Here is a 27086-nt window from a genome sequence, read left to right on the forward strand (position 1 = left end):
CTGTCTCTCATTCTTCCTCTTTCATCCCTACCCGTCTGCTTCTGTCTGCTCTCTCTCCTCCCACCTGTTTCGTTCTTTTCTACCAACTCTCCCAACTGTATCGCCCTCTCTGTCTCTGTGCCGCTCTGTTATCCTACCCAGACTGTTTTATCTGTCTCAGTCTTTCTTCCTCCCAATTTACTTTCTGTACTCCACTGTCTCCAGCACGCCCTTGTTATGTTTTTCTTCCTCAGATCCCACTTTAGAACATCTGAGGGAGATCAGGAGAAAAAATTGGCCTCCGAAAACCTGCAGTTAAAGGCTCCAGTACCCCGTTTGCTCTTTTTACGGAGGCGATCCAGATGTCAGCACAACATTCTGAAACATCCAGGCCCGATTCTTCTCTGTCTGAGAAACAAATTGTTAGTAGAAGCACATGTCTGCTTTCCCTTTTTTGATGCGATCTGACCCCAGATGAACTGCCGCCCCCGCTCCCAGTACAGGAAGTCACGGGCTTGTCAGCAAGCGATGTCATTGGCTGTCGTCTCCTCAGAGCCGAAAGACAGACTGGTTGTTGCGTAGCTCCCTCTTCGTTTAGTCTCCTCATTTCCTTTCCCACTCTTTCCTCAACGCCGCCCCTTCACTCCCCCTTCCTCTTATTCCCCCCCCCCCCTCTCAATAATCCCTCCCATTTCCTCCACTCATCCCCCCCCCCCCCTCTCTCCATTTCCCCCCGGACTCAAACCCGCGCACAAAATGCACACGCACACTCCCACACACTCCAGCTTCATTACGCTGAGTGAAAAGAATGCCAAATGAGCAGAGGAGGGCCACTTCTGATATCCCACGGCTGCAGGCGGGGGTCGTGATTAAATCTTGATAAAGTGTGACGCGAGTGTTTCCCCCCCCCCCCCCCCCCCCCCCGAGCTCTCTGAGAGTCTCTCCTCGAACCGGCCGGCCGGCTGGAGTCGGAAACAAATGTCCCGCTTTTATCAGCTAATCAGTTTGATCGGTCGTTGAGGGGGAAAAAATGTTGTGTGTCTTAATGACTTTGTGCGCTTGCTGGAGAGTAAACAAGGGTTTAAGATGGAGGAAGGAGATTGTTGTTTATATTGTCATGCTAAAAGCTAAAAACATTGAAACATGAATATTTGTATGTGCTGCATGACCTTAAGTCACACAAACCCTTGCTGCTCATAATGTTGGCAGTCTAGGAATTGAAGCTTATTCTGCTGTTGCCATCACTGTAGGTCACTCTGGAAATGTAAAATAAAAAAGGTTCACCTGTTATGCGCCATTGCATAATTTCAAAAATAGATGGTGGTCAGATCTGAAAATGAGGTTAATTTCATGAAAAGTTGACTCTTTGGAGGTACGAGGCTCTCAGTTGGCAGCAGCAGTGTGATGAACTGCAGCATAAAAAGTCTGAAATTCCATGTTCGGGTAAGGATGGTCAAGGCTGTCATTGTGGAGGAAGTTTGTTTAGAAGAAAGGTGCGGTAGAGAATTTTTTGGGCATGTGGATTGATGTTGGGTGTGTTTTTTTTTTTTTGGAAAAGAGAAGAGAACAGAAAGTATTAAAAGGTATAAGCTTTTCTTGGCAGCGGCTTCCGAGGACAGAATTGGCTTTTCAAATGACTTTCCAGCGCTGCCGGCGACACTCGACAAGAATTCCTGGAGCCATAGGAACGGGCTCTGTCGAAAAAAATAAGCACTTAGTAGAAGAAGAGCAAAGCTCCGGAAAAAAAAAAAACAGTAAATCAAAGGGAAATTGAAGGGAGAAAAATGTTGGAAGAGGGAAGAAGAGAGGAGAGGAGAGTGCTCCCAGGCAAATCCTCGCCAAATAATTCATTTCTGACCTCCTTAGTAAGTAAATTTGCTAAATAAATAAGAGCAGCGCTTGAATGTCAAGAACGGGGGATGCTGCCTGTGGCGCTTTGTCGCTCCTAGTCTTGGCAGTGCTGCGGAGCGCTCTGCTTTCATTAGATGGGCAAAATAAATGGCTTCTCCTCCATCCATCCTGAGCTGTTTGATGTTTGGGAAAGGAGGGGTGGGAGAAGGGAGTAGCTTTTCTCTGGATTTAATATGTTAAAAGCTGTCCTTTTATTTGTGGGTTTATTCTCTCTTTCTCTCTCCGTGTGTGTCTGTGTTTGTGTGTGTGTGTGTGTGTGTGTGTGTGTCGAGTCGAGTCAGGAGCTCGGAGGAGCTGCGAGCCCGAGCTGCCCTGAGAACAGATTGGGTCCATATATAATTCATGGCCTCCAGCCGATCCACTCCATCCATCCATCCATCTATCCAGCAGCCGCTCGCATGCTCTTTCTCTCTGTCTCTTTCACACACACACACACAGAAAGCGGTGGGATCGATAGGGCGGGTAGCGCGCGGGGAGACGCTCAGCCATCGCTAAGTCCCGGCGCTTTCGCTGTCTCGTCCAGTTAGTCCAGTCGGCAGCTGCTGCGAGGCGCGGATGCGGCCCGTCGCCACGAATGAAGGACAAAGACACTGGCACTACTGGAGAGACACAGTCGGCTGGTTGGCTGGCACCTCGTAACCATGGCATCCCCTTGGCAACGGCGCCCGACCCGTTCCCAAGAACACACAGAGACGCTCAAACGCACACCGACGCACACACACTCTGCCCACGGTGTGAATGTGGCCTTCTCCGATGCCCTTCACACGTGTGGACTGAATAGCAAAAGGAGAGAGAGAGATGGCTGCAGAGGGAGGGAGGAGAGCGGTGAGGGGAGACAGCAGGAGAGGAGGGAGAGGACAGATTGAGGGAAGGAAAAGAGGGGAGAGACACAGCAAGGGAAAGCAGCAGAGAGTGAGAGAGAGGAGAAAGGAAAGGTGGGATGGAAGAGAGAGAGAGAGAATGAGGGAAAGAGTGACGGACACTGTACCACTCCTAAGATCGAATAAATAGAAATACAATAGAACAGTGGTTATCACTGCGGAGCGATTAGGGGGGGAAAAAAGGAATAAGCGTACTTTCCACCGATGCATTTCGAGAGTCTCTAATTTGACTATCACCGCATGGGATGATGATGATAATAATTTGCCGAGGCTTCACCGCCTTAATAACGCTCCTCCGGACAGCCCCGAACAAAAGATTCAGCGGCAAAGCTAGCTTTCCAGACGACTTCGCTCAAACACGGTGTCGAAAAGCAGCGGTAACTTTCTTAAAAAAAAAACGAAACTGTGAGAAAAGGCAGGAGTGTTTATCTCTCTCTCTCTCTCTCTCTCTCTCTCTCTCTCTCACTCTCTCTCTCTCTCTCTTTCTCTCTCTCTCTCCCTAGCTGGCTCAGCAACCTGAGGCCACTCCTAGACAACAAACTGAGCGAGATGGTGTTCAGATAGATGTTTCCATGTTTCTGACTGAGAGGCCTGTGTGTGCGTGTGTGTGTGTGTGTGTGTGTGTGTGTGTGTGTGCGTGTTCCCCTAGCTCAGTCTCGTGGAACAGCGATTACCTCCAGCCCTGAGCCCTGAGCCGAAAATACGCCCCCCACTGGCCCACCAGGGACCCATACACACCAGTCAGGCTTCTTCTTGCCTTTTCCTGCTATTATTTCTCTCTCTCCCTCTCTCTCTCTCTCGCTCTCGCTCTCTCTCTCTGCGGCAACAGGATGCTCCCCCCCCCCCCCCCCCACCCCCACCCCCCTCCACAAAGGTGCCCGAGAGCAAGATGAATGCGCTGTGCCGTTCTTTTTTTTTTTTTTTTTTTTTTTTCCCGATAGCAGCACATGCATATATTAAGTGTGATTAAACGCTGTGCGGTGCCTCCATCAAGTGCTTTCTAATGGGCTTTTTTTTATGACATGAATTAGTCATAATGGGAGAGCGCCACAGTCGAAAAAACCCAACCACTGTTGTTGTTGTTGTTATTGTTGCTGTTGCTGTTGTTGATTTGGATATTTCACTATTCACACGAGAGCTAGTGCTTATATTGTTTAAAGGGGGCGGGGGGCGTTTTGCAGTATGGATAAATGAGGTGTAGATGACATTTTGCATTTGGCATCTCTAAACTTATTTCTGCTCCTGTGCTTATTACTGCCGCTCTTCTTCTTCTGTGGTTGTTTGGATCTGCGCTTTGCAGAATACGATGCTTCTAGTTGAGAGGAAAGGTGCAACGATCAAAAGGTAGATTTATTTCTGCGCCTTGACTCACGCGGAGCTTTTTTTAGGGAACACGTAGGCAGCCACAAAGGAGAATCTATATTTCCCCCCCATTATAGGGAAATGGGGCCAGATAAGAGCGTGGATTTGGTGTGCGCTTGTTTCCTTGCCATGGAGCTCCCCTGTGCACCCCGGCCCCCATAGAGGGATTACATATGTATCATCAGCCGTGCTCTATGACTAATTACATCTGTGAGATGAGATTACGGGGAGGTTTACCAAGCCGATCCCTCCTCTTAGGCTATGTGTATCGGTTCCAACATGAGGTATTACGCCACGTGTGTGTGTGTGTGTGTGTGTGTGTGTGTGTGTGAGTGAGTGAGAGAGAGAGGCATGGTAGTTAGGAGAGTGTTTGAATGACATAAATCCGGATATTCGTCCTCATGGTCTGTCGATGCTCCTTCACTCTCCACGAGGCTGTTTTGGCTTCTTGGAAACTACGCAGTGTAGATTAGGATCCTTCTTCCCTTCCTTCTGGCATCCACAACACTCCCTCCCCTCCTCTCTCCCCGCCCTTCCTTCCTCTCCTCTTTCCTTCCTTCACCTCACTCCTTTTCTCCCTGTCTTCCCTCCTCCTTCCCTTCATTCCTTTTGTCTGTCCCTCCCTACCTCTCTTCCTTCCTTCCTTCTTTCTCCTTTCTATTCATTAAGCCTTCCTACCATTTGACATTCTCAATCCTTCCTCCTTTCGTTCCTCTCTCCCTTGTCTTCCTTCCTTCCTGCCTGTCATCCTCCCCTCCTTCCTTCCACTTCTTTTTTCCCTCTTGCCTCACTCCCTTCCTTCTTCTCTTCTTTCCTTCCTTCCCTTCATACCTTCTTTCTTTCCCTCCCTACCTTTATTCATTCCTTCCTTCACTCCTTCCTTCTTTCTTTCCATTAATCCTTCCTACTATTTGACATTCTCGATCCTTCTCTCGGTCCTTGCTTCCCTTCCTTTCTTCATCCCTTCCTTCCTTTCTTCCATCCTTCCTTCCTTCCTTCAGTCCCCCCCCCCCCTCCCTCTCTCTGTCTTTTCTTATGGTTGTCCAGGAGATAATCTTGAGTCAACAGGAGACAGGAGGAGGACTAAATTGTTCCAAACATGGTGTTCCCTTTCAGCCCTATGCCACTGGCTTTGGCCTGGCTGGCATGCAGTGATAGACACTGCCTTCAATCATACACGCACACACACACACACACACACACACATACACACACACACACACACACACACACACACGGATGGCTAACATTCAGCAGGTTGCAGATAAGCCCTTCTGATGTCACTTGCAACGCCATGTGATGAGCCGCCAGAGAGAGAGGGAGGCTGAGGGAGGGAGATCGAGCGGGATTGATTTCTGCCGTCGCCATGGCAACAAATAACATGATCCTCTCCAAAAGCACACCTTAATTAGTTAAATTATGACTTGTGGGAGAGGGAGGGCGGCGGGGAGAGAGAGAGGGGGATTTGTGCAAGAGCAGAGACGGGAGGATAGAATAGGTTTTCTCCTCTGATGTTGCTGGCTCAATCTTTTGGAAAGGGCTCTTTGTTTGATCAGGGATATGTACTGCGCTTAGGCTTTTTTATTATGACTTACACATATGTATGCAGCTGGGGTTCAGTACAACCATAGAGGAGTATGGCAGCGACAGACTGCCAAGTATCGTCCCTGCGTGATTTTTGTGACTTCTGTTCTGCAGCTATAGACTGTAGACTCGATTTATCTTTACCGATGCAACTAACCGCAGGTCTCTCTCTCTCTCTCTCTCTCTCTCTCTCTCTCTCTCTCTCTCTCTCACTCTCTGTGGTAGGCAGGGCAGCTACCAAGGCCCGGGCATCACCCAGGCGAGCACCATGGCCACCGGCGTCCCCTACAGCCAGCCAGCGGGCAACAACAGTTCGGCCATGGGCACCCCGCAGGGTCCGGCCTACAATATGCCACCTTCAGGTAACACTCGCGCTAAATGCCAACCAGCAGAGGCTACTTCTATGGCCTATATTGTGCAGCGGTATGGTTTTCCTGGAAAATATGCACACAGCCACGCAGAGGGAGCAGGTGTTGACATTAGCAACACAAATGTCAGCGTTTCCGAGTCGCACGGAACTTCAGAAACGACTCTTACCGGGCGCTGGAGGTAACTCGGGGGAAATGATCCCACCTTCCCTTCACAGTCACGTCCATTCAGCCCCCACAGCCCACCATCAACCCACATACAGACGTTTAAAATGAAGGAATGACCTCGTCTTCGCCACTCCACTTATCTTATTTTGGCATTGCGATGTACAGAATACAAGTTGTTAAAATGGGGAAGGACTTAGCAGCGCTCTTCTATTACCAGAGCAGTTCAAGGGTCTCCAGGTTAATGACAGGAACTAGGCGGGCATTGTGCTGCGCCGCTCAACATTAACCCACGTGTTTATGTTGATTTTACAGCAGAGCCGACATAGTATCTTCGCCATTCAGTGAACGAGGGAGAGAGGTGGAGGGGGCAACAGAGAGAAAAAGGCTGAGAAATCAAGAGAGTCCTCTCCAACGCTAGTTATTTTCTCGCCGCTCTTATTTTTCCTGTTAAGCTGGCCCTCCAGTGAGCAAAGATTAATGTGGTGCGTCCCTTCTTCTCTCAGCCCTTCACCCTGCCGCATTGTTGCTAAACGCACCTCGGAGAGCACTGTGGCTCGCGAAATGAAAGGCGCCTTTTTTTACACAAAACCAAATATCAGGCTGCGTGACATTTGGAAAACTTCAAACGAATTAGAGCGCCAAGGTTCTTCAAAACTCATCTGGCTTGCCCCTGGGCACGGTGAAAAGCCATTAGTTTTCCCACTGCGCCGCAGCCCACAGGGGAAAATAAAAGGGGGGAACCTTGTATCCAAGGACCCCTTCTTTTCTCTTAATAAGAAATATGCAGTTGCCGCTATGAAAAGTAGGCACGAGGATCTTAACTCGCTCCTTTTTCAATTAGGAGCCTTATGAAGGTGCGCAGATGGTTCTGAAAACGGCGAGAAGTCTTCTTATCAATCAGCATCTCTTGAATGCTAACCTCCACATTTTGTTGCTGCCTTGAATGTGGGAGAATTTGCCCAAACCAAGGATATGCAGCGAACAAGGTTGAAAGAGTGCACTGACTTGCATTTAACACACACACACACTCTCTCTCTCTCTCTCTCTCTCTCCCTCTGTCTTTCTTAAGCAACAGTCTCTTTATATCTCCTTGTGTTTTTTAGTTTATTTTTTTTACTCTTTCTTCCTTTTGAGACTAATGCCCAGGCAGGCTTCAGAGGGGCTTGAGAACATAGTAAGAGAGAACATAGTATTTAAGCTCCAGAAAGAGGCATTTTACATTGTCCGAGTTTATCCTTCACACTATACAAGCCTTTATCCGGTAGCCGTTAGCCTACACAAAGGACATTATCTTGTAAGCACCATTCTTTTTAGGGAGTAAAGGCGCGTAGAATGGACCAGAACACAAAGACATACCATATATACCCAGTACTAATTCATTCTACCTTGGTAAAAACATACTCATTGTGGAAAAACTTTGCTTTTCTCACAAAAAAAAAAAAAAAAAAAATCTCAAAAACTTTCTCAACTCAACATCAGGTCAACGTCAGCTCACTTGAAGCAACGGTAATTATTATGGCCAAGGAACCATTTAGGATAAAGTGCTTATCCCCTCAAGCAGCTCTCTCCTCTCCACTATATTTATCGAATCCGAGCTGAAATGGCGTATGCGGTAGTTTCGAAAAAGTCCGGTACGAATGTTTTTACTGAACGTTTTCCCTGTTCCCTGCGAAGGAGCCATGGGGATGTCAGGAGACGGGATGATGAGCCTGGACGGAAAACCCAAAACGGAGGTGAAGGAGGAGAGCGGCCCCGCCAACGAGCCGCACAAACCCAAGGTACGGCCCCGCCCCCTTTTCCCCCCCTTTCTTTTCTCTTCCCTCTCTCTGTTTTTTGGTGTTTTTTTATATCTCGCTCCACTAATGAAGCAAACCAAATCTGATCAGCATATGCTGCCTCAGCACAGCGGGCCGTTTCTCTGTTGTTTTCTCGCCATATTTAATGATTTGTTTAACATTTACCATTCCTAATGTTTTCCTCGCTTTGTTTTTGCCCCCAGCAACTCTCTTCTTGCTGATGTTTTGGCAGCCCGAGCTGCAGAGAGAGAGAGAGAGAGAGGGAGGGGGAGAGAGAGGGAGAGGGCAGCCGCAATACACACAAGCACGTACACGCATTCAAACACGACTATACAGTACATACACACACACACACACACATACACAAAACACCCATAAACACAAAGACGGATACAAGAGCACGCACGCAATCCCTCCCAAACACACACACACCATCATTCCTTTAAACAGCACTTCCTCGGTGCCTCCTCTCCACACACACACACACACACACACTCACACACATCCCAATACACAGTGCTGACTTCTCATTTTGCCCTACAATTGCGGCTCGGCTCGGCTCAGCAGCAGCAACAACAGCGCTCTGCTCTTTGCTCTTTTCCAGTTCTGCCCCCCTTTTGTTTCTACCCCCCCCCACACACACACACACACACACACACACCTCCATCATATACACTACACGTCTTTCCCTCCAAATCCCCGTCTTTTCTTTTGCTGATTACGATAGTAGGGCCTGTTGAATTATTTAAGGCAGTCAAAGCAGCCAGAAAGACCCCCAGTGCTCCCCAAAGAGATGATCTGTCTGCCGAGAGAGAGAGAGTGAGAAAGAAAGAGAGAGAGGGGGGGGGGGGAGAGAGAGAGAAGCAGTGGAAGGTAAGGTTTTGCTGACATGTGCAATCTGTCACTGAAACGCATACCTGTACACAGACCCGAAGCACTTGTCAAGCTCTTGTTCCCTCTCTCGCAGTCTCTTTCACACACACACACACACACACACACCTACACACACACTTACGTAGACTCACTTTACACTCATACACACAGATAGAGGGACTCTCGTATCCAGATACAGACTCACGCACACACACTTACGTAGGCTAACATGCAGTGATTTACACACATAGAGGAGCTTGTATCCAGATTCACACAAACACACACACACACATACACACACAGGCACACAGGCACACACTTATGCAGCCTAGCATGCACACAAAAGAAAAGAAAGAAAGAAAAGAAAATATTATATCCAGATGCACGCACACAAACATACACACTTGTAGATTAAGGTGCACTAATAGAAATGCATAGAGACACACACACACACACACACAGACACACACACAGTTATCCAAGCTAACATGCACAAATAAACACACAGAGAATTTCATACGCAGACACAGTTAGATACATGCCTATGCAGCCTAACATACACAAATACAACCACATACAAAGCCTCACACACACACACACACACTGACATGTTTTGGGTTGCCTACTGTGCAGTCTCTGAGCAGTGATGTCAGTGTTGCTGTGTGTACAGAAGCACACAGCAGGGGGTCGTGCTGAGGAGGTGGGTGAAAGAACATAACACTGATACCTGCTTTTATCCAAAGCACCCTCAAGTCCCATGGGTGCAAACATGCTCAGCACGGATGGTGCAGGTGGGAATCGAACCCTTAACCCTGGCAGTGGTAGTGCCCACACACACACACACACACACACACACACACACACACTTCAGTTCCTATCTCTGTGACGTTCCCATATCTGTCCATTTTGAATCCAAAAATGCTTTATTGGCATAACATAAAAGAACAGTGGGTGATCACACAAAGGTTTTGATGTCTTTACTATTATTCTGAAAAATAGTAAAAATAAAGAAAAATGTGTGTGTCCAAACTTTTGACTGGCAGTGTATGTCCTATTTTAAAACTAAAGTCACTAACATTACAGTTAGTAATCCACAACAGCAATACTGTCTGAATATCATTACAGTCATTGCTCCAAGTGCTGTGCATGTTTGTCCACCCAAGAATAGACTGCCAGTCAAATCTGTAATCTCACAGCAGCTGCTCATCAGTCAGTGTGTCCATGGGGTTGTTCCTGTCACCAAACACTGTTTTTGCCACAACTTTATTCTCTATAAAAAAAGAAAACTATATTTAGTTTTTTGTGTAAGTTTTTTGTGATTTTAAGGAATTATTTAGGATGAAAAACACTACATAAGGATGGAAACTTGAGGACATGAGGTGAATTTTTGCAACACATTTTTTTTTCTAAGTAAAGCTTAAGTGAATTTTTAAGGAAAATCTTAAATTGAGATGCTTCGGGCAAGATTTATTCATTTTACAAATTTCAGTTGACTCAATCTCTCTGTATTCCCCTTTGGCTCTCTCTTCCCCTCCCTCCCCTGTCTCTCTTCCCATCCCTCCTTGCTCATCGAACTCTCTCCCACCTCCTCTCCGTTCCCATCCTCCCTACTTACTCTCCCTGTTCCTCTCTTTCTCCAGCAGCTCCAGGACGGCTACAACAACAACAACAACAACAGCAGCAGCAGCAGCAGCGGCTCCCAGCAGTGCGTGTCCCAGCCGGCGACGCCGGGCGGCGCCCTGCCGGTGCCCTCGCCCCTCTCTCCCAGCCCGGCCAGCCTGTCCTCCTACCATGGAGACGACAGCGACAGCATCAGCAGCCCCCCCTGGCCCCCCAAGACCCCCTCCAGCCCCGTAAGGACAAGCAACCTCAAGCACTGTTGGATGGATGAATGGATGGATGGATTGGTGTATACATAGACTCATGACTGGACTAGAGAGAATATATAAAATACAGCAAAGAATAGTGACTTAAAGATCAGTGGCATTAGTCTTCAACAACAAATGCATTTTTTCTGAAACAACTGCACAAAGCGAGAAAAAAAAAAAAAAAAGCCCACAATCTACACAAAGTAAGTTTCCACTTAAGGACAATAATGCCAGTACAAGCTGTTAGTTTGATTGATTTGCGTGTTTATGAAGCTGGTTTGATTGAAGGATTAATGTGTAATTACGTGATCAAAAGCTTTTCCATTTACAAGACCACAGAAGTATTTCTAATCCTGGAGCGAAGCCAGACCTTGTTGTGCGGGATTGAACTTTGTCCAGCTGGTTGAACTTGATGGATATGATCGTAGAGGAAAACGCAGCCTGCACACTTAACAAAATGCTCCCAAGAAGTATTGATTTTAACTTGGTCGTTTCTAGCGAGGGCCTTCATCAGGATGTATAGAGATGAGATGGAACTTTTGATGATTTTTGATGAAATTGGGACATATAAACATATGTAACGGGAAAAACTATGCATTACAACATTATTAGTGTGTGCAAAATAACAGCAGTAGGACTTATCGAGGCAAAGGAGAAATTAGTGCATAATATTTACGATATGAAAAATATACCAAAAGTACGAAATACGAAATAACATAATAAATACAAAGATACCAACATGTATAAAGTATAATATCAGTCACGTTCATAAGTCACATGTCATCATGGCACGCCAACTTAAGCCTGATAGAGTTTCTCGTTCACTTCAGATTAAATCAATATTTTCTAGGAGCATTTCGGCAATACTGAGCAGACTTTGGTGTCTTTCAAACTGATTTTTTTGAACTTGCTCTCTCCGTCCCTCCGCAGAAAGCCAACCCCAACTCCTCCACCCTGAGCGGGGAGCGCATCGCCCGGCTGTTCGAGCTGGGCGTGGAGCCGGAGCGGCGGGGCTGGGTGGAGCGCTACCTGTCCTTCATGGAGGAGCGGGGCACTCCCGTTGCCCAGCTGCCCGCCGTGGGCAAGAAGCCGCTGGACCTCTGGAAGCTCTACATGGCTGTCAGGGAGATAGGAGGCCTGGCCATGGTAAGACATAGGGAACACACTGGGCGGTCTGCCATGTTAGGGGTAATAGTTGAAAGTAGCATCACTGTAATCGCCAAGTTGTGCAGGGATTTGCCTCGGTGACATTAGTGCAGAGACACCTGGACAACTTAGAGAGTTTAACGAAGCATACTGACCAGGCATATGCACAACAGGACCTCAAATAGACAGCTGAGTATACATATCACTCTACCCATGTACATTTGACATTCAATATTCTCTAGCAATGTGCATTCAAGCAGCACAGCGTAGTTGCAGCCGTAGAGAGATGTATTGTGAGTGATTGATGCATTGGTCTATTGTACCGTGAAGAAGCTACATTGAACAGAATATCTCATTCTATTCAGTATAGCTTCCTCACATAGCATGAAATAAACTACGAGTGTCGGAGAACCTACAGTACATTGCTGGAAATGTCAAAGTGTGCAAGGTCTGACAATGCAGTGTAAAAACCTGTTGGATGGTAATAAAAAGCATGGGAGTAAAATAATAATAGTAGCAAGGTTTACAGACAGACAGAGAGAAATCACAAAATGGGATAGGCTGTGTTCTTTTTGTGCTGTTAGATTCAAAGCAGCAGTGTTGAATTATTTGCAATACTAGTGAGTGTCCTGCAACTATGTGTTCATATTTCATACAGAAATATTAGGTGCCCAGTCATGGAATTGATTATATTGATTAAATTCAGCCGTCTTTGGTCTAGCACACTATGGGCCAAATGGCTAGTTTGTGATGGATACCACTAGTAAACAGTATATACAGCTTGATAACAAAGTGAAGTCCTTGAGCATAAAGAAATGTACGTGTCTTTGCCCCAAAATGTCTTTCCATCTGCCCATCCTTTAACCTCTTCACCTCTTTTCATCCAAGGTGAACAAGAACAAGAAGTGGCGCGAGCTGTCCACCACCCTGAACGTGGGCACGTCCAGCAGCTCCGCCAGCTCACTGAAGAAGCAGTACATCCAGTATCTGTTCGCCTACGAGTGCAAGATGGAGCGGGGAGAGGAGCCGCCGGCGGACAGCAGCAGCAGCGGCGGCAGCATGGCTGGAGGAGACAACAGGAAGCAGGTCAAGATCCAGCCGCCTTCGCCCGGTAAGGCCCGGTAACAGACCGGTTCACAGGCGTGTTTACGACTCCGCTCGCCCATCTGGCGGCAGCCAAACAACAGGTGCTGGTGATCAAACGACAGGTGTCGGAAATCGTAGGAGAAACGGTGATCTGTATTCGTGACAATGTGGCCCGTGTGCTGGGAGAAAATACAGCGGCACCACAATAGAGGTTTTGCAGCTGTGGCAGAAATCTCCAAGGAGCAACGGCTGGTACCATCTTGGAGGACTGGCCATGCATAACAACTGGGCTAGAACAAGAGATATCTAAAAAAAGACAAGTCGTGGGTGTAGAGCCATACAGTAACCTTATAGGTAAACTTGGACTGTTAATGTAGGTTTGTTTCCAAATGTTGGTTACTATGATACAGTAAACTGTCTTTAGCCATAGCTCCCCCTAGTCTCTACTCCAAAGACTCTTAGTTGTAACTTAAGAAGAGTTAACTTGAACAAACAGTTCAAACACAGTTTTGTTAGTTAGTTAATTAGCCAGCATGCTAACTTAGCAAAGCTACTCATGTTAATACAGTACAATAATGTTAAGACGCATCTATGAGCCATGTAACATTACTGCTCAAATCAGATGTGTTAGCCACATTTGGCAACATTAATAAGCTTAAATTATGTAAACACAATATCGAGCAGATGTATTAGTGATGAAATTATTTGTCCCCAGCCAAAAACGGCACAATAAGTAACCATGTCTATCCCACACATGCGTTTAGAAATACAATCAGCTGTTGAGCTGTGGACCTCCAATATGGCTACCAGAGGGTGCATTACAACACCTAACAGGCCTCTGTAGTTTGAATATTATAAAGAAATATGACAAAGGAAGAGGGAGCGTCATCAGAGTGTAGAGTTATCCTTTGTAATATTTAACACATGCTCAGTTTGGTTCTTTATGTCACAGGGCATTGAAAATCTAACACTGAAATCTTACAGATTGCATGATCCACTAGAATAAAGAACAGTACAGTGCAGCAGTTATGTAACACCACAGTGTGGCTGGTTTGACAAACGCACAGCACTCCAGCAAGAGATGAGAAGTCAAAATGAAATCTCTCAAGAAAAAAGTGAAGGTGAGAGGCCGACTGTTAACAAGCCACAATAGCCGGTCGTACAGAAGTATCATTATATTATCATTAAAAAATACACCACACAGCAACTTGAATACATTAACACATCTGAAAGCCCAAGAGAGACAAGTGAGCATCGACGCTGTTTTGATGAGATGATGCTTGGTTAATGAAGGTGAGCAACGATATTATCACCACTTGCTATGGGGGTTAAGTAATATTGTTTCGGCGACGCCATTACACTAAAGGGTATGTTTTTTTTAATTTTTGGCGCGTCCCCCTGTTCACACCGGCGTGTCTCTAAGCACAATTATGACGCGAGGAGCAGGGAAGCAGCGAGAGAGAGTAGACAGAGATATAGAGCGGTAAGGTCACGTCTCTAATTTGCAGCGGTGATGAGAAAAGTGACCCCGGCTTTTAAATAGAACATCGGAGCACTTCACCTGCCTGAGACGCTGCAGATTGCTTTTCCTGGTGGGTGGAAAGGAGCGTCTGCCTTCATTTGCACTCACGCACACATACGCAGACGTACAGTACACATGACCCACACACACACACACACGTATGAACACGCGTTCTCTCTCGCTCATAACACTTTATCATGCATAATTCAGCCCCCTCTCACCTATTCAAGAGGATCTAACCTCCTCAATTTCACAGAATCTCATTTTGCCCACCTCAGCTGATGGAACTACGGGACATAGTTAACATATTCAGAGATTGCATCTATATTGTGAAATATGAAAAAGTCAATACTTGTAATCCCAGGACCGCCTTTTGGATGTACAGTGCTCGCACTGAGAAACTGATTGAAGTAATATCCTCTGCGTACGATTTTAGAATTGAAGCCCTACTCCTGGTGGTGCTACTGCCCTGCTAGACTGGAACAAGAGAGCCTCCTCTGTCTCTGAGGTGCTCTACAAAAGAAGACAGGTGCTCCAGTCTGCATACAGTGCAAATAAATATCCATCTTAAGAGGCCATTTAAATTAGTAGCAAGTCTTGATGTTCTTCAACAAGTGAAAAAAACAAATCTGCCAATGGGGTGAGATAATTTCACTTGTTTCCAGTGCAAATTAACTTGTTTCAAGTGACATTGATGAAGTGAAGTGGGCCGCTTTATTGTGCCTTGTTTTGTTTTTCACTTGTTTTAAAACCAATAAAACTTGAAGACTGAATATGAGACTCAATGACTTGTTAAGATCAACATTTTTTGCAGTTGCCTACCACTTCATTTAAAATATGGTCGTTGATGACAGTTCTGTCCTCGCCCGGACTGAAAAGTATTAAATTCCAGGGGCTAGCAAGCTAGAAAAATTCCCACTCCATTTTCTTTTTATACTTCTATCTTATTCTACTATCTATCCTTGGCTGCTCCCAAGTGCAAACTGCCCCACTGACACCCTGCCAGCCTATATATAGACTGACAGCCCAATGATGTCACCGAGGGAGCTTGTCCAGCGGGCTGGTGGGGGGGTGGAGGATGTGTGTGTGTGTGTGTGTGTAGTGGTGGTGGTGGGGGTGGAGGGGGTGGGGGGTGATTAATGAGGGCTGGAATGTAGAACGTAAACAAACGCGACCTCGCCGTCACCTTTCATTCACAAAACTGGCTCGGCTGACTGACTTTTTTTTTTTTTTCCTCCCTCAGCCACTACCCCCACTCTGGATTATGTCACCCGCTGACACACAGACACACACACACACACACACAGGCACTCGTGCGTGCACACACACACACACACACACATCAAAAGTCACTCTTGCACACACACATACAGTACATGCGCACACACACTTTTTTTTCTCTCATTGCCTCCTCCTGCCATTTTTGTTCTCCCTCTAAATGCGGAGCGGAGGGCACTTGAGTTCACGCTGTGCAAATCCCCCACCCCCCCACCCCACCCCACCCCCTTCCCCCTCTCCATCTTCACCCCTCCCCACCCCCCCACCCCCACCCTCCAGGATTATGTATCTGTCTGTCTGCCCGCCAGCGTCTGAAGAATGGCACACCTCTTAACCTTGGCTAACCCCACCATTGTTTGCACCGCTCCACGTAAGCGTGTGTGCATGTGTGTGTGTGTGCGCACATGTGTGTGTGTGTATGCGTGCGTGTGTGTGTCTGCAGACGGGATTTCCCAGAAAGTGAAGAATCCCTAATGCTCGCTGCCCCTTCTTTGCCCTCTCTCTCTCTCTCTCTCTCTCTCTCTCTCTCTCTCTCTCTCTCTCTCTCTCTCTCGCTTTCCTTCACTTCCTTCCTCCCTCTCTCCCACCCCTGCTTCAAGCTCATCCCCTCCCATCATCCACTGGGATAACCATCTCTCTCTCTCTCTCTCTCTCTCTCTGTCTCCTATGATGTAGAGGCAGGGGGTATCGTTGAATAATTCAGAATTAGCATGAATTTTTAAAGCCTTTTCTCTTTTTCCTTTTTTTTTTTTTCCCGTGGAAACGTGCGGTGCAGGGAAAGGCCATGGAGGCTGTTCCAAAGGCAGGCTTCTTACACTAAACGCTCATTAGGACACTCTCATATTCTCTCTTTCTCCGTCTCTGTCATCTTTTAGCCGGAACAATCCACACTTTCCATCAAACCTGCTTCTGAGAATTCACATCCCTCGGTTTTATCTGGTCGGGGGTTCTTTGTGCTCTTGTAGCGCTGCGGTGCTTTCATTTCCCAGTCATCTGAACTGAGCAATTCACAGAAATCCGGTGTCATAACAATAGAGCACGCTCACCCCATTCTAACCCCGTTTTAGAGTCTCTGTGTGACTGGATGTATTTTTGGTAGGGGGGAGGTCACAAGCACAGATGGGCGCTCTCTGAAGTTCCTCACTCAAATACAGGGGATGTGTGCTGAAGCATAAGCTCGCACATAATGTACGTAGACAAATGCACACGCTGGTACAGACACTCTCGCATATACACTGTCCTTGCTTTAAATACATCTGTGCCCCCCAGCTCAGCCCTCCCCATGAACCCCTCACCGAGTTCACGGCACACCCCAAAAAAAAAAAAAAAGTTAAACCATCTTCAAACAGCTTCCAAATAAAGCGCCGTGCTGCGACCGCCCGAGTGGGCAATTCCCTCGGAGAAAGCCTTCTCTTCTCTCTCTCTCTCTCTCTCTCTCTCTCTGTCTTCTCTTCCTGCCTCCTTTCCCTTCGTCTCTCCTTCCTCTGGCCCTTCTCTAGTAGTCCCTCCGTTCCCCATTTTCCTCTGCTTTCGCGGAGGCTAACTGCTTCGCGTAAGCTCAGTTCTCGTGTAGGGCATCGCTGTGAGTGCTTTGGCCTTAAGTCCAAAGTTATCTCCCTAATACAGAACCCTGCTGCAGCTAAAGCCCACCGCGGCCCCTCTAACTTAACTAAACCGGCTTCAAGATCGTATCTGGAGACATGAGGGAGCCCTGCGGTCTGAATGTGTTACGCTTTTTACAGTGCATTTTGTGAATCCAGGTCCAGATATAGCCACAATCAAGCAATTCCTCTCTCTCTCTCTCTCTCTCTCTCTCTCTCTCTCTCTCTCTCTATCTCTCTCTCTCTCTCTCTCTGTCCGCCAGCTAATTCGGGGGGCTCTCTCCAAGGTCCCCAGACCCCCCAGTCTTCAGGCAGCAGCTCCACAGCAGAGGCAGCAGGGGATCTGAAACCCCCCACCCCCGCCACCACTCCTCTGGGCCAGGTCACACCACTGCCCTCCAACAGGTACCACATGGACATAGTACCACTATTACTAACTACTACTACTACTCCTACCTAACTACTATTGCTCCTACTACTACTAGTATTGCTGCTACTGCTACTACCACCACTACGACTACTACCACTACTATTACTGCTACTACTAATACTATTGCTACTACTATTACTACTACTACTACTACTACACTAAGGCACACAAATGCTATTATATAACCCATACTGTATATTCAACATATGAAGAATTTGATCCCAAAATGTCCACCATTTGGGATCTACTACTATTACTACTACTACTATTACTATTACTGCTACTACCACTTCTACTACTACTAATACTACAACTACCACCACTACCTCTTCTTCTACTACTGCTACTACTACTCTATGGCCACATGCTATTATATAGACTATATAGACAATATATGAAGGATTTCATTACAAAAATTCCACCATTTGAAAATTTTTAAACCTCCTCTTACAAATGACTGATAACACAAAATTAAAACAAATTAAGGTACTTTTTAAGGGATAATGGGTAACTTGAGTCCTTAGTTGACCGAAAGGTAATACTGTATCTTTACAGACTGAATCCTTCATATTTAAGTGATGTTGAATGCTAAAATTCAGGTAATGCTTTTTTTTCTAAATGGAAACATTGTATCTTGGACTAGAGCTCTTCCTATACACCACATATCCATATTTTCAAGTTTGTCCAATCCATGGACTCTACCACTCTCACTCACCTTCCTTCCTTCGTTCTTTCCTCTCTCCCCCACTTCTCTCCTCCTCCCTCCCCTGCTTGCCTCGTCTAGGACCAGTGTGAGCGTACAGGACCCCTTCTCGGAGGTGAGCGACCCGGCCTTCCAGAAGCGCGGTGCTTCCCTGCCCCCCTCAGCTCCTTACCAGCAGGGCCTCAGCATGCCTGACATGATGATGAGGATGCAGTACGACGCCAAGGACCCCTTCGCCGGGATGAGGAAGAGTGAGTGGGCGCCCGCTGTGACACCCTTTGACCCAAACACCAGCCCCAACCCCAAATTTGGGAGAATTCGAAACTCTTTCTCTCTTGTAACCAACCAAGAAATCCATTAGAAACACATTTCCATGGGGCCATTTTATATTGTCACTGTCCTATGAAATTGGCCAAAATATATAGGATATATATGGAAAATAAGAAGCGTTTCATTCCAGTGCTTTACATCTACATCAGGAAAAAAAATGTAGCCAAATGTTTATTTTTCAACTGTCAAAAATAGAAATCTTGTCAAACAGTGCAATACAATGTGTCTTTCTTTTTTTCATTCCAGTAATCCTTTTGCAGAAGTAGGCGTCACAGTTTTCAAATGATCGATACCTCATTTTGGAATGAAACAAAGCATTTCATATCACATTTTAACATTTCTTCTGTGCCAACTCAAGTCTCGCCGCTACTACATAAATGTGCTCAAACTCCCAGTCTTTAGATAAAGAGAAACTGAAAACTTCATCTGAAACTCGCACGGTTCTTTTGTCTACAGGACTCACATGTCCCATAGCCATTGTTCTGTCATCTATCTAGGTGGTCTAATTGACTGTGTAATTACTGTGTCATCTCAGATCAGGACAGATGTGCGTGTTTTACTACCGGAGCTATGAAAGGAGATCAATGCTGTTTGTTACACCACACATCCCTTTATCGAAACACACCAGCTCCTCTTATGTTCTTGTAGCTTAGCCTTCGTCTCATCCTAACTTTGTTCATCCTTTTCATCCTTTTCGCTTCAACCTTTCATCCTTCCCACCCTGCTGAGAAGCACCTGTTTTGACCAACTCGTGCGGTTTACTTTTGAGAACAAACAGCAGTCTTAGAAAGGATGGCGGCTCCTCTGAAGGCTGAGGAGAATGGAGTCTGAATGAATAATATGGTGGATGTTAGCTGCATAACAACAGCCGACAGCTTCAGAACAATAGGCCTAATCATGAAAAGAGGGGATTATTCATGGAGGAATGCAGCCACCTGGTGGCTGGAGTAAGATATTACTCATCAAATATCACTGGAGACTAAAAATCTTCTGCATGTTTAAGGGCATGTTTGCGTTTCTGTTACATGTACAATGAATGGTACAGATTGAAAAAATGTGATGAGGATGTTTCACACTATTAAAATCCATATTTCCATTACCGTTATGTTCACATCATCCACATACAATCACTATCGTCCAGGATACTCCGAGATGCATTTACCTCCTGTGCTTTCCTCTTCCACAGTGGCAGGAGCTGACCCCTACATGCCAGGCCAGATGCCCAGCGGCGGCATGCAGGACATGTACGGTCGGCCTCCGGCAGCCATGGGCATGGGCCAGCGCTCCCAGTATCCGTATGGGCCAGGCTACGACAGGAGGTAGGCAGAGGAGCCACAACAAGTGGATAGAGAACCTGTAGTATCCTATAACTAGCATCCTATAACTGCTTTAGCATAACCCTAAGGTCTACAGTGTCCTTGATTAACCTGCCTACCTATCATGTGCAACACACAGTATAGTCATCAGTAGTGTATGGTAAATAGATTGACTGATTTGATTTATATTTATTGGTCTCCGTAGAGGAATTTGTCTTGGACCATAAGAAAAGTTGCTGTCATTCCATTCCGTTCCGTTCCAATGCACACTACATTAGACACCACATTAACACACACATAAGCACATACAACACTTAATCACAATAGGCTACAACAATTGCATTGCATATCAGTTATCTAAACAGAATACATCAGTGTAAAGTTATATAATAGTAAAATAGTAGTATGTATGGTTATAATAGAAGTTATTGCAGTGATGTATTTTCAATTTGACCAAATATTGGATTTGTAATAACTGATGTTGCATGGCAGTTATGTATCCATGCATGAAAACTTGCTTATTGTTTGATCCCCCAGACCGGACCATGTGATGGGGATGGAGGGGAGCATGGGTCCCCCCGGGAGTCAGAACAACATGGGACCTTCCAACAGCGAGGGCAGCATGTATTCCCCCAACAGATACCCTTCACAGCAGAGGTCAGCACCTGTGTGCTTATATGTGTGTGTGTGTGTGTGTGTGTGTGTGCAGTAAAACTACTGAAGAAAGACTGGGATAGATAAGTCATATGTCTTTGTGCATCATTGCCACTATGTGTCTGGCACTTCTTTTCATCAGCGAGTGTTAAATTCCTCCTCTCTCCTCTCTCCTACTGCAGACACGATGGCTACAGCCAGCAGTACCCAGGCATGCCATATGGGATGCACCCCTCTGGGATTTACCCACAGCAACAGGTGAGAGACAGCTAACCTACATGCACTCACTACTTTACTGTTTATTTCTACCTTTAGGATGGAAATACAATGGTTATAAAAAAAAGACTCAAAAGGAAAAGGTTATAAAAAGACTGTTTGTATTGAAGGAACCTGGTATAAGACTTATTAGAGCTTAGAATTTTGAAGACAAATTATGAAATGCTGAACAATTGTTTTTTCCGGTGAGACAATTTAGCCCAAGTGAGTAAAAGGGGTCAATACTTGTACAAACTAGATTTTTCTATTTTTATGGATTGTTATGCTTTCAAATCATTTTTTTAAATTGCCAATCCACTATGATAGACCAGATTGGTTCAGGTTACCCTATTGCGGCAGTTGTGACCAAAACTAGGCCTATACTTACTAATGTTATCAAAGTAACCCTAACCATCTATACCCTTGCTTCAGCAGGGCTACAAACGGCCCATGGAGGGTATGTACGGCCCCCCAAGCAAGAGACACGAGGGCGACATGTATACCATGCAGTATGCCAACCAGCAGCCTGACATGTACAACCATTACGCCGCTGGGTACTCAGGCCCCGAACGCAGACCCATCCAGGGACAATTCCCCTACCCCTACCCCCGAGACCGCATGGCGCCCTCGGGGCAGGGCCAGCACGGCATGATGGGCGGAGGGCCCACCCCCAACCACGCCACCGACGGCCCCAACATGTGGCCGTCCAGGACAGACTTAGGCTATCCCTACCCCAACCGACAGGGGGCGCCCTCACAGATGCCGCCCTACGGCTCGATGGGTAGAGACGACATGGACGGCAGGCCCGGGCAGGAGCAGTGGCACCGTCAGTCTCCCTTCATGTCGTCATCGGGCGCCATGCCGCCTCTGTCTTCGCGCCAGCCCCCGTCGTCCTATTCCAACTCCCCGTCCATGGCCAACCACCTGCCCAGAGCGCCCAGCCCGGGGGCCTTCCAGCGCTCCATGGAGTCCCGGATGTCACCCAGCAAAGCGCCGTTCATGTCCCCCATGAAGATGCCTAAGCCGGGAATGGCCATGCTCGGCTCGCAGGGCGCCGGGCCGCTGGGCCAGTTCCCTCCCAACCTGAGGAGGGACCTCAACTACCCGCTGGGATCAGTGGAGGCCACCATGCCGATTCTCAAGCCCCGGCGCAAGATCACCTCCAAGGACACTGGTGAGAGATGGAGCATTTCTTGGGAGTCCCATTATTTCATCAGTCAATATTTTGAATAGGGATTTAACATACATGTAGCTGTAAGCAGGGTCAGAAATTAACACAAGCCACCAAACAAACACGTGTTGTTATATATATACATTTGGCCTGGCTTGTAAGTCTGTCTACTTGACCAGCCTCTTTGGCAAGTAAACTACCATCATTTACAGGTCCTGCTTCATTCTAGGATAGGAATGAATATTTAGCTGGTGAATTCTGGAATTTACCCGCTACTTTGGGCTCTGAACAAAAAAACATTAGATCCCTGCCGTAGCTGTATGGCTAAACTTGTGAAGCACAACCAGAGCCTGATCAATTTTATGATCAAAATTACAATGATCTACTCTGTTCACTTTCATCATGTGGACAATGAGCTCATTTTTCCTCCTGGATCCATAAACACATGATTCAATCCCATCCCTTGTCTCCTGCACCCCTCCCCTCCTACCCAGGAACCCCTGAGGCCTGGCGCGTGATGATGTCTCTGAAGTCTGGCCTGCTGGCAGAGAGCACATGGGCTCTAGACACTATCAACATCCTGCTGTACGATGACAGCACCGTGGCCTCCTTTAACCTCTCCCAGGTGAAACCTAGCATTTCCATGACTACACCTCACTGATCACTGACAGGACACATTATATGACATTTAGCCCACTAGAGCATGCTGTGACTCTTACAGTGTGTGGTAGATCTCTCTAAACCTGCTCTTCTAAAGCCCTATTCGGATGGGATAAGTTATGTATGACACATGGTACATTTTTGGTGTGATTAACGCATAAATGAATAACGAGTAGACACTCCCATCTCTGTAATTTTGGAGACTGATTACACAGATCTCTTATCCCCTGTGAATTGTCCAATAACAGTGCAGATGTCTTATATGCAATTATTTACACACGTTGTCCTGAAAACTAATCCCGTCCGAATAAGGCTTAAGTCAACCTTTCCTATTGGAGGAAGGACATGTAAAATTCAATGGGGAGTAACGTTTTCAGAGGATCATTTGTTTTACCATCCTAACTCACTCGTCTAGTCTCAAGTCTTCAACACATCCAAGACTAATTGAAAAAAAAAAGGGATTACAATGACAAATCCTATCTCCTGATAATTAGCTGATAGTTAATCTCAGCTTTCCTGTAAAGCTGCAGTGGCCATCTGAGACCACTTGGCAACACATGACTGATTGCCTAATGATTAACTTGTTGACACTGATGATATTGTTTGTTTGTCGTCCAGCTGCCTGGCTTCCTGGAGCTGATCGTGGAGTACTTCCGCCGCTGTCTGATCGAGATCTTCGGCATCCTGGAAGAGTACGAGGTGGGGACCGTGGCTCAGAAAAGCCTTCTGGGCCCCGCCCCTGGCCAGAAGGAGGAGCCCGCCCCTGACCCCGAAACAGACTGCAACGTCCAATCAGAACCCGAGTCTGCCGCAGGGGCGGAGCTGAGGGAGGAGCAACCAGGAGGGCTCACGGAGGAAACTCCACCTGTCGCAGCAGAGCCAGTGTCAGCGGAGGTGAATGAGGAGAAGGAGGAGCCTGAGGTGAGCGTGAAGAAGGAGGACGAGAACGAAGAAGACAGAGAGAAAGAGAAAGAAAAAGAGAAAGAGCAAGAGGGAGAGGGAGCGGGAGAGGCAAGTGAAAAGGGGTCAGAGAGTAAAGCGGAGTCCGTCGACCAGCCTGTGACAGAGCTGGGACCCAGGCCGAAACAAGCCAGCAAATATGACAAGCTGCCCATCAAGATTGTCCACAAAGAGGACCTGATTGAAGACATGACTGAGCATCTGGGTCACGTCACCGAGTTCACCAGCGGGCTGCTGCACTGGCAGGCCGGCGGGGGAGACTCCACCGCCCACATCCAGACCCACTTTGAACCCCGGAGCGAAGCACCTGCCAGAGCGGAAGGAAAGACGAGAAAAGAAAGCGAACAGGAGGGCAACGCGGACGAAGGAAAGAAACGTATCACCGCCACTATTGACGATGTTCTGTGCGCTAGGGTGGACGCCCTCTCCCACGCCCACCCTGCGCGCTCTCTGCCGTCCTACCCCTTCAGGGTGCATCCGGACGGGGAGCAGGACCACATCACCCTGCTGGAGGACGAGCCCCGCTGCCTGGACGAGGCCCCCCTCTCCACCGCCTCTGCCTGGCAGGACTCGCTGGCCAAGCGGTGCCTCTGCGTCTCCAACATCGTCCGGAGCCTCTCCTTCATCCCGGGGAACGACTCGGACATGTCGCGCCACCCGGCTCTGGTTCTCCTCCTGGGCAGGCTCCTTCTGCTCCACCACCAGCACCCGGAGAGGAACAGATTGCCCCCTAGCTACCAGAGGGAGGAACAGCAGGAGCAGGGGCTGTCGAGTAGTAAAGAAGAGTGGTGGTGGGAGTGTCTGAGCACGCTCAGGGAGAACGCCATGGTCACTCTGGCCAACATCTCCGGCCAGCTGGATCTCTCCGTCTATCCGGACACGATCTGCCTCCCCATCCTGGACGGCCTCCTGCACTGGATGGTGTGCCCCTCGGCCGAAGCCCAGGACCCCTTCCCGTCGGCGCCCCCCCACTCCCCCCTCACCCCCCAGAGGCTGGTGCTGGAGTGCCTGTGCAAGCTGAGCATCCAGGACGGGAACGTGGACCTCCTGCTCGCCACGCCGCCTTTCAGCCGGCAGGAGAAACTCTTCGCCGTCTTGGTCCGCTACGTGGGCCAGAGGAAGACGCAGGTGTACAGGGAAATGGCGGTGGCCGTCCTCTCCCACCTGGCGCAAGGAGACCCCACGGCGGCGCGCGCCATCGCCATGCAGAAGGGTAGCGTGGGTAATCTGGTGGGCTTCTTGGAGGACGGTGTGAGCATGGCACAGTACCAGCAGAACCCTCACAGTTTGCTGCACATGGGGCACCCGCCGATGGACCCGCCCAGCATCAATATGATGTGCAGGGCAGCCAAAGGCCTGTTGGCCATGGCTAAAGTGGAGGAGAACAAGGCGGAGTTTGTGCTGTACGAAAGCAGACTATTGGACATCTCCATTTCCTCTGTGCTCAACTCGGGGGTGGTGGCCATTATTTGCCAAGTACTCTTTCACTTTGGGAAATTATGACAGTAGGAGAGGCAGGACTCGCGTGACAGACACTGAGACGGACAAGTTATTTCTGTGGTTTTCTATTTTTATTTAAACGAAATGGAAGAAAATGTTTGTTTTTTAATAAAATATCCACATATACAAAATATCTCTATATATGTATAGCTTCTGGGCCCCGTTAAAAAAAATTGGTTTTGGGATTTGAAAGCTAATTTTAATACAACTATTTAATACCTGCTGTTGTTGGATTGCTATTGTTTGGCATTTGTTTTTGTGTTTACTTTTTCAGCCAAAGCTGCCACCAGATTTTGGTGCTGATTCATGTGGTTCCTTTGAGTCTTATGAGATGTTTTTCGGTTTTATAAATGCTAATATACTCATCAACGTTTTGTTATGGAGAGTATTTATTTAAATCGTGACATTGTACAGTAGTTAGAACTTTTGCCAACAGTTCTGGGGAAAATAAGAACACTGACTTTTTAAATTGAAATGTATATGTCTCCATCGCTGGAAGATAAATTGTGCAATAGGACTAGAGCAAGTTGTCCGTTTTGAGAACAACTAGATGATGTGAATTTTTAAAGACACCTGCAGTGTGTACTTTAGGCCATGGGGAGGCAGTGTTGCACCAGCCAATCAGCATTATGAGAGAAGAGCATCTGTCAAAAAGAAGTGTCTAATTTATCAATCATAGCCTCAGCGACGTTCACAAATGAACTTTGTGTTTCCTAAGCACTTGTGTTATGTCTGTATTTTTTCATCACTATGTATATAGACCGTTGTACATTGGACACACATGATTCTTTCAATCTCACAATCAAGAATAGCGAGAGATGGGACTTTCTGACTATTATAACAAATGCTTTTATTGTTGGTAAAATTTGTTATTGTTATTATACATATTTTGTTATTGGGGTCAAATATTTGAACATGGCGGATATAACAGATGTTTCAATGTAAAAATTCCTGTATGCATTGTATTATAGCTGAGAAAACAATCGCTTTGGTAATCAAATGTGGAAGTGCCAGGGTGAGAGGATAACTAGCTGAGGTTACATAAGCAACCTGAACACATTTCTGTTCGTTAATGTCCTCCATTCATGTCAATGGGCGTATTTTTGAACCTAGATAATGCTCTAAAAGAAAACTCTGAAAAGAACCTTCAAAATGTCCTGAAAGCTCATTGTAAAATTTGCCTTTTTTTCGTATGACTCCATGTCTCTCTTTTATTCAGTATACACATTTATACTCTGTGCTGCACATGTCACAAATAAATGTACGATGAACATCGTTAAGCACCGGGGACGTTGCATTGTGTCCAGACAATCTTAGGCCAATAAAACAAACATCAACTGCTTACTATGGCTGCTTCTTATTTCATAGAATGATTTCATTAAAAATCATTTGATTACAGCCACAATTGATTCCTTCAGCGCTGAAACACGACACCGACCTCAGTGCTGCGACACTTTAAAGTCCAGAGGACACTTGATAAGATGACCTGATTATATTCTGTCTAATCATACAGCGTTTTCTTGACTTGTTCTGACCTAACAGAGTTCAAACATTTCACTCAAGGATAGAGACAGTTCTCCTTATATGACCTCACAGCTCTCTGCATCCCATTAAACATGGGTCCCATCTATGAATCTCAAGTTTGCTGTTGATCTCTAGGATAATTACAGGCCTGCAGCATTTT

The 27086-nt window shown here is 46.8% G+C and overlaps 1 protein-coding gene across 1 annotated transcript in view; it reads left to right on the forward strand.

Annotated features, from left to right (window-relative positions):
* LOC139910004 (AT-rich interactive domain-containing protein 1B) overlaps positions 1-26743 on the forward strand; it is a 176080-nt gene extending 149337 nt beyond the window's left edge. The window contains exons 9-21 of the mRNA XM_078289400.1: positions 5943-6079; positions 7928-8031; positions 10566-10775; positions 11721-11936; positions 12825-13047; positions 17687-17828; positions 18638-18807; positions 20073-20205; positions 20740-20859; positions 21039-21114; positions 21547-22285; positions 22777-22907; positions 23561-26743. Of these exons, the coding sequence (XP_078145526.1) occupies positions 5943-6079; positions 7928-8031; positions 10566-10775; positions 11721-11936; positions 12825-13047; positions 17687-17828; positions 18638-18807; positions 20073-20205; positions 20740-20859; positions 21039-21114; positions 21547-22285; positions 22777-22907; positions 23561-25405 (4246 nt within the window). The 3' untranslated portion in view covers positions 25406-26743. The remainder of the gene's footprint in view (positions 1-5942; positions 6080-7927; positions 8032-10565; positions 10776-11720; positions 11937-12824; positions 13048-17686; positions 17829-18637; positions 18808-20072; positions 20206-20739; positions 20860-21038; positions 21115-21546; positions 22286-22776; positions 22908-23560) is intronic.
* The last annotated feature ends 343 nt before the right edge of the window (positions 26744-27086 follow it).

Source organism: Centroberyx gerrardi, chromosome 17, assembly GCF_048128805.1.
Source record: "Centroberyx gerrardi isolate f3 chromosome 17, fCenGer3.hap1.cur.20231027, whole genome shotgun sequence".
Lineage (NCBI taxonomy): Eukaryota > Metazoa > Chordata > Actinopteri > Beryciformes > Berycidae > Centroberyx > Centroberyx gerrardi.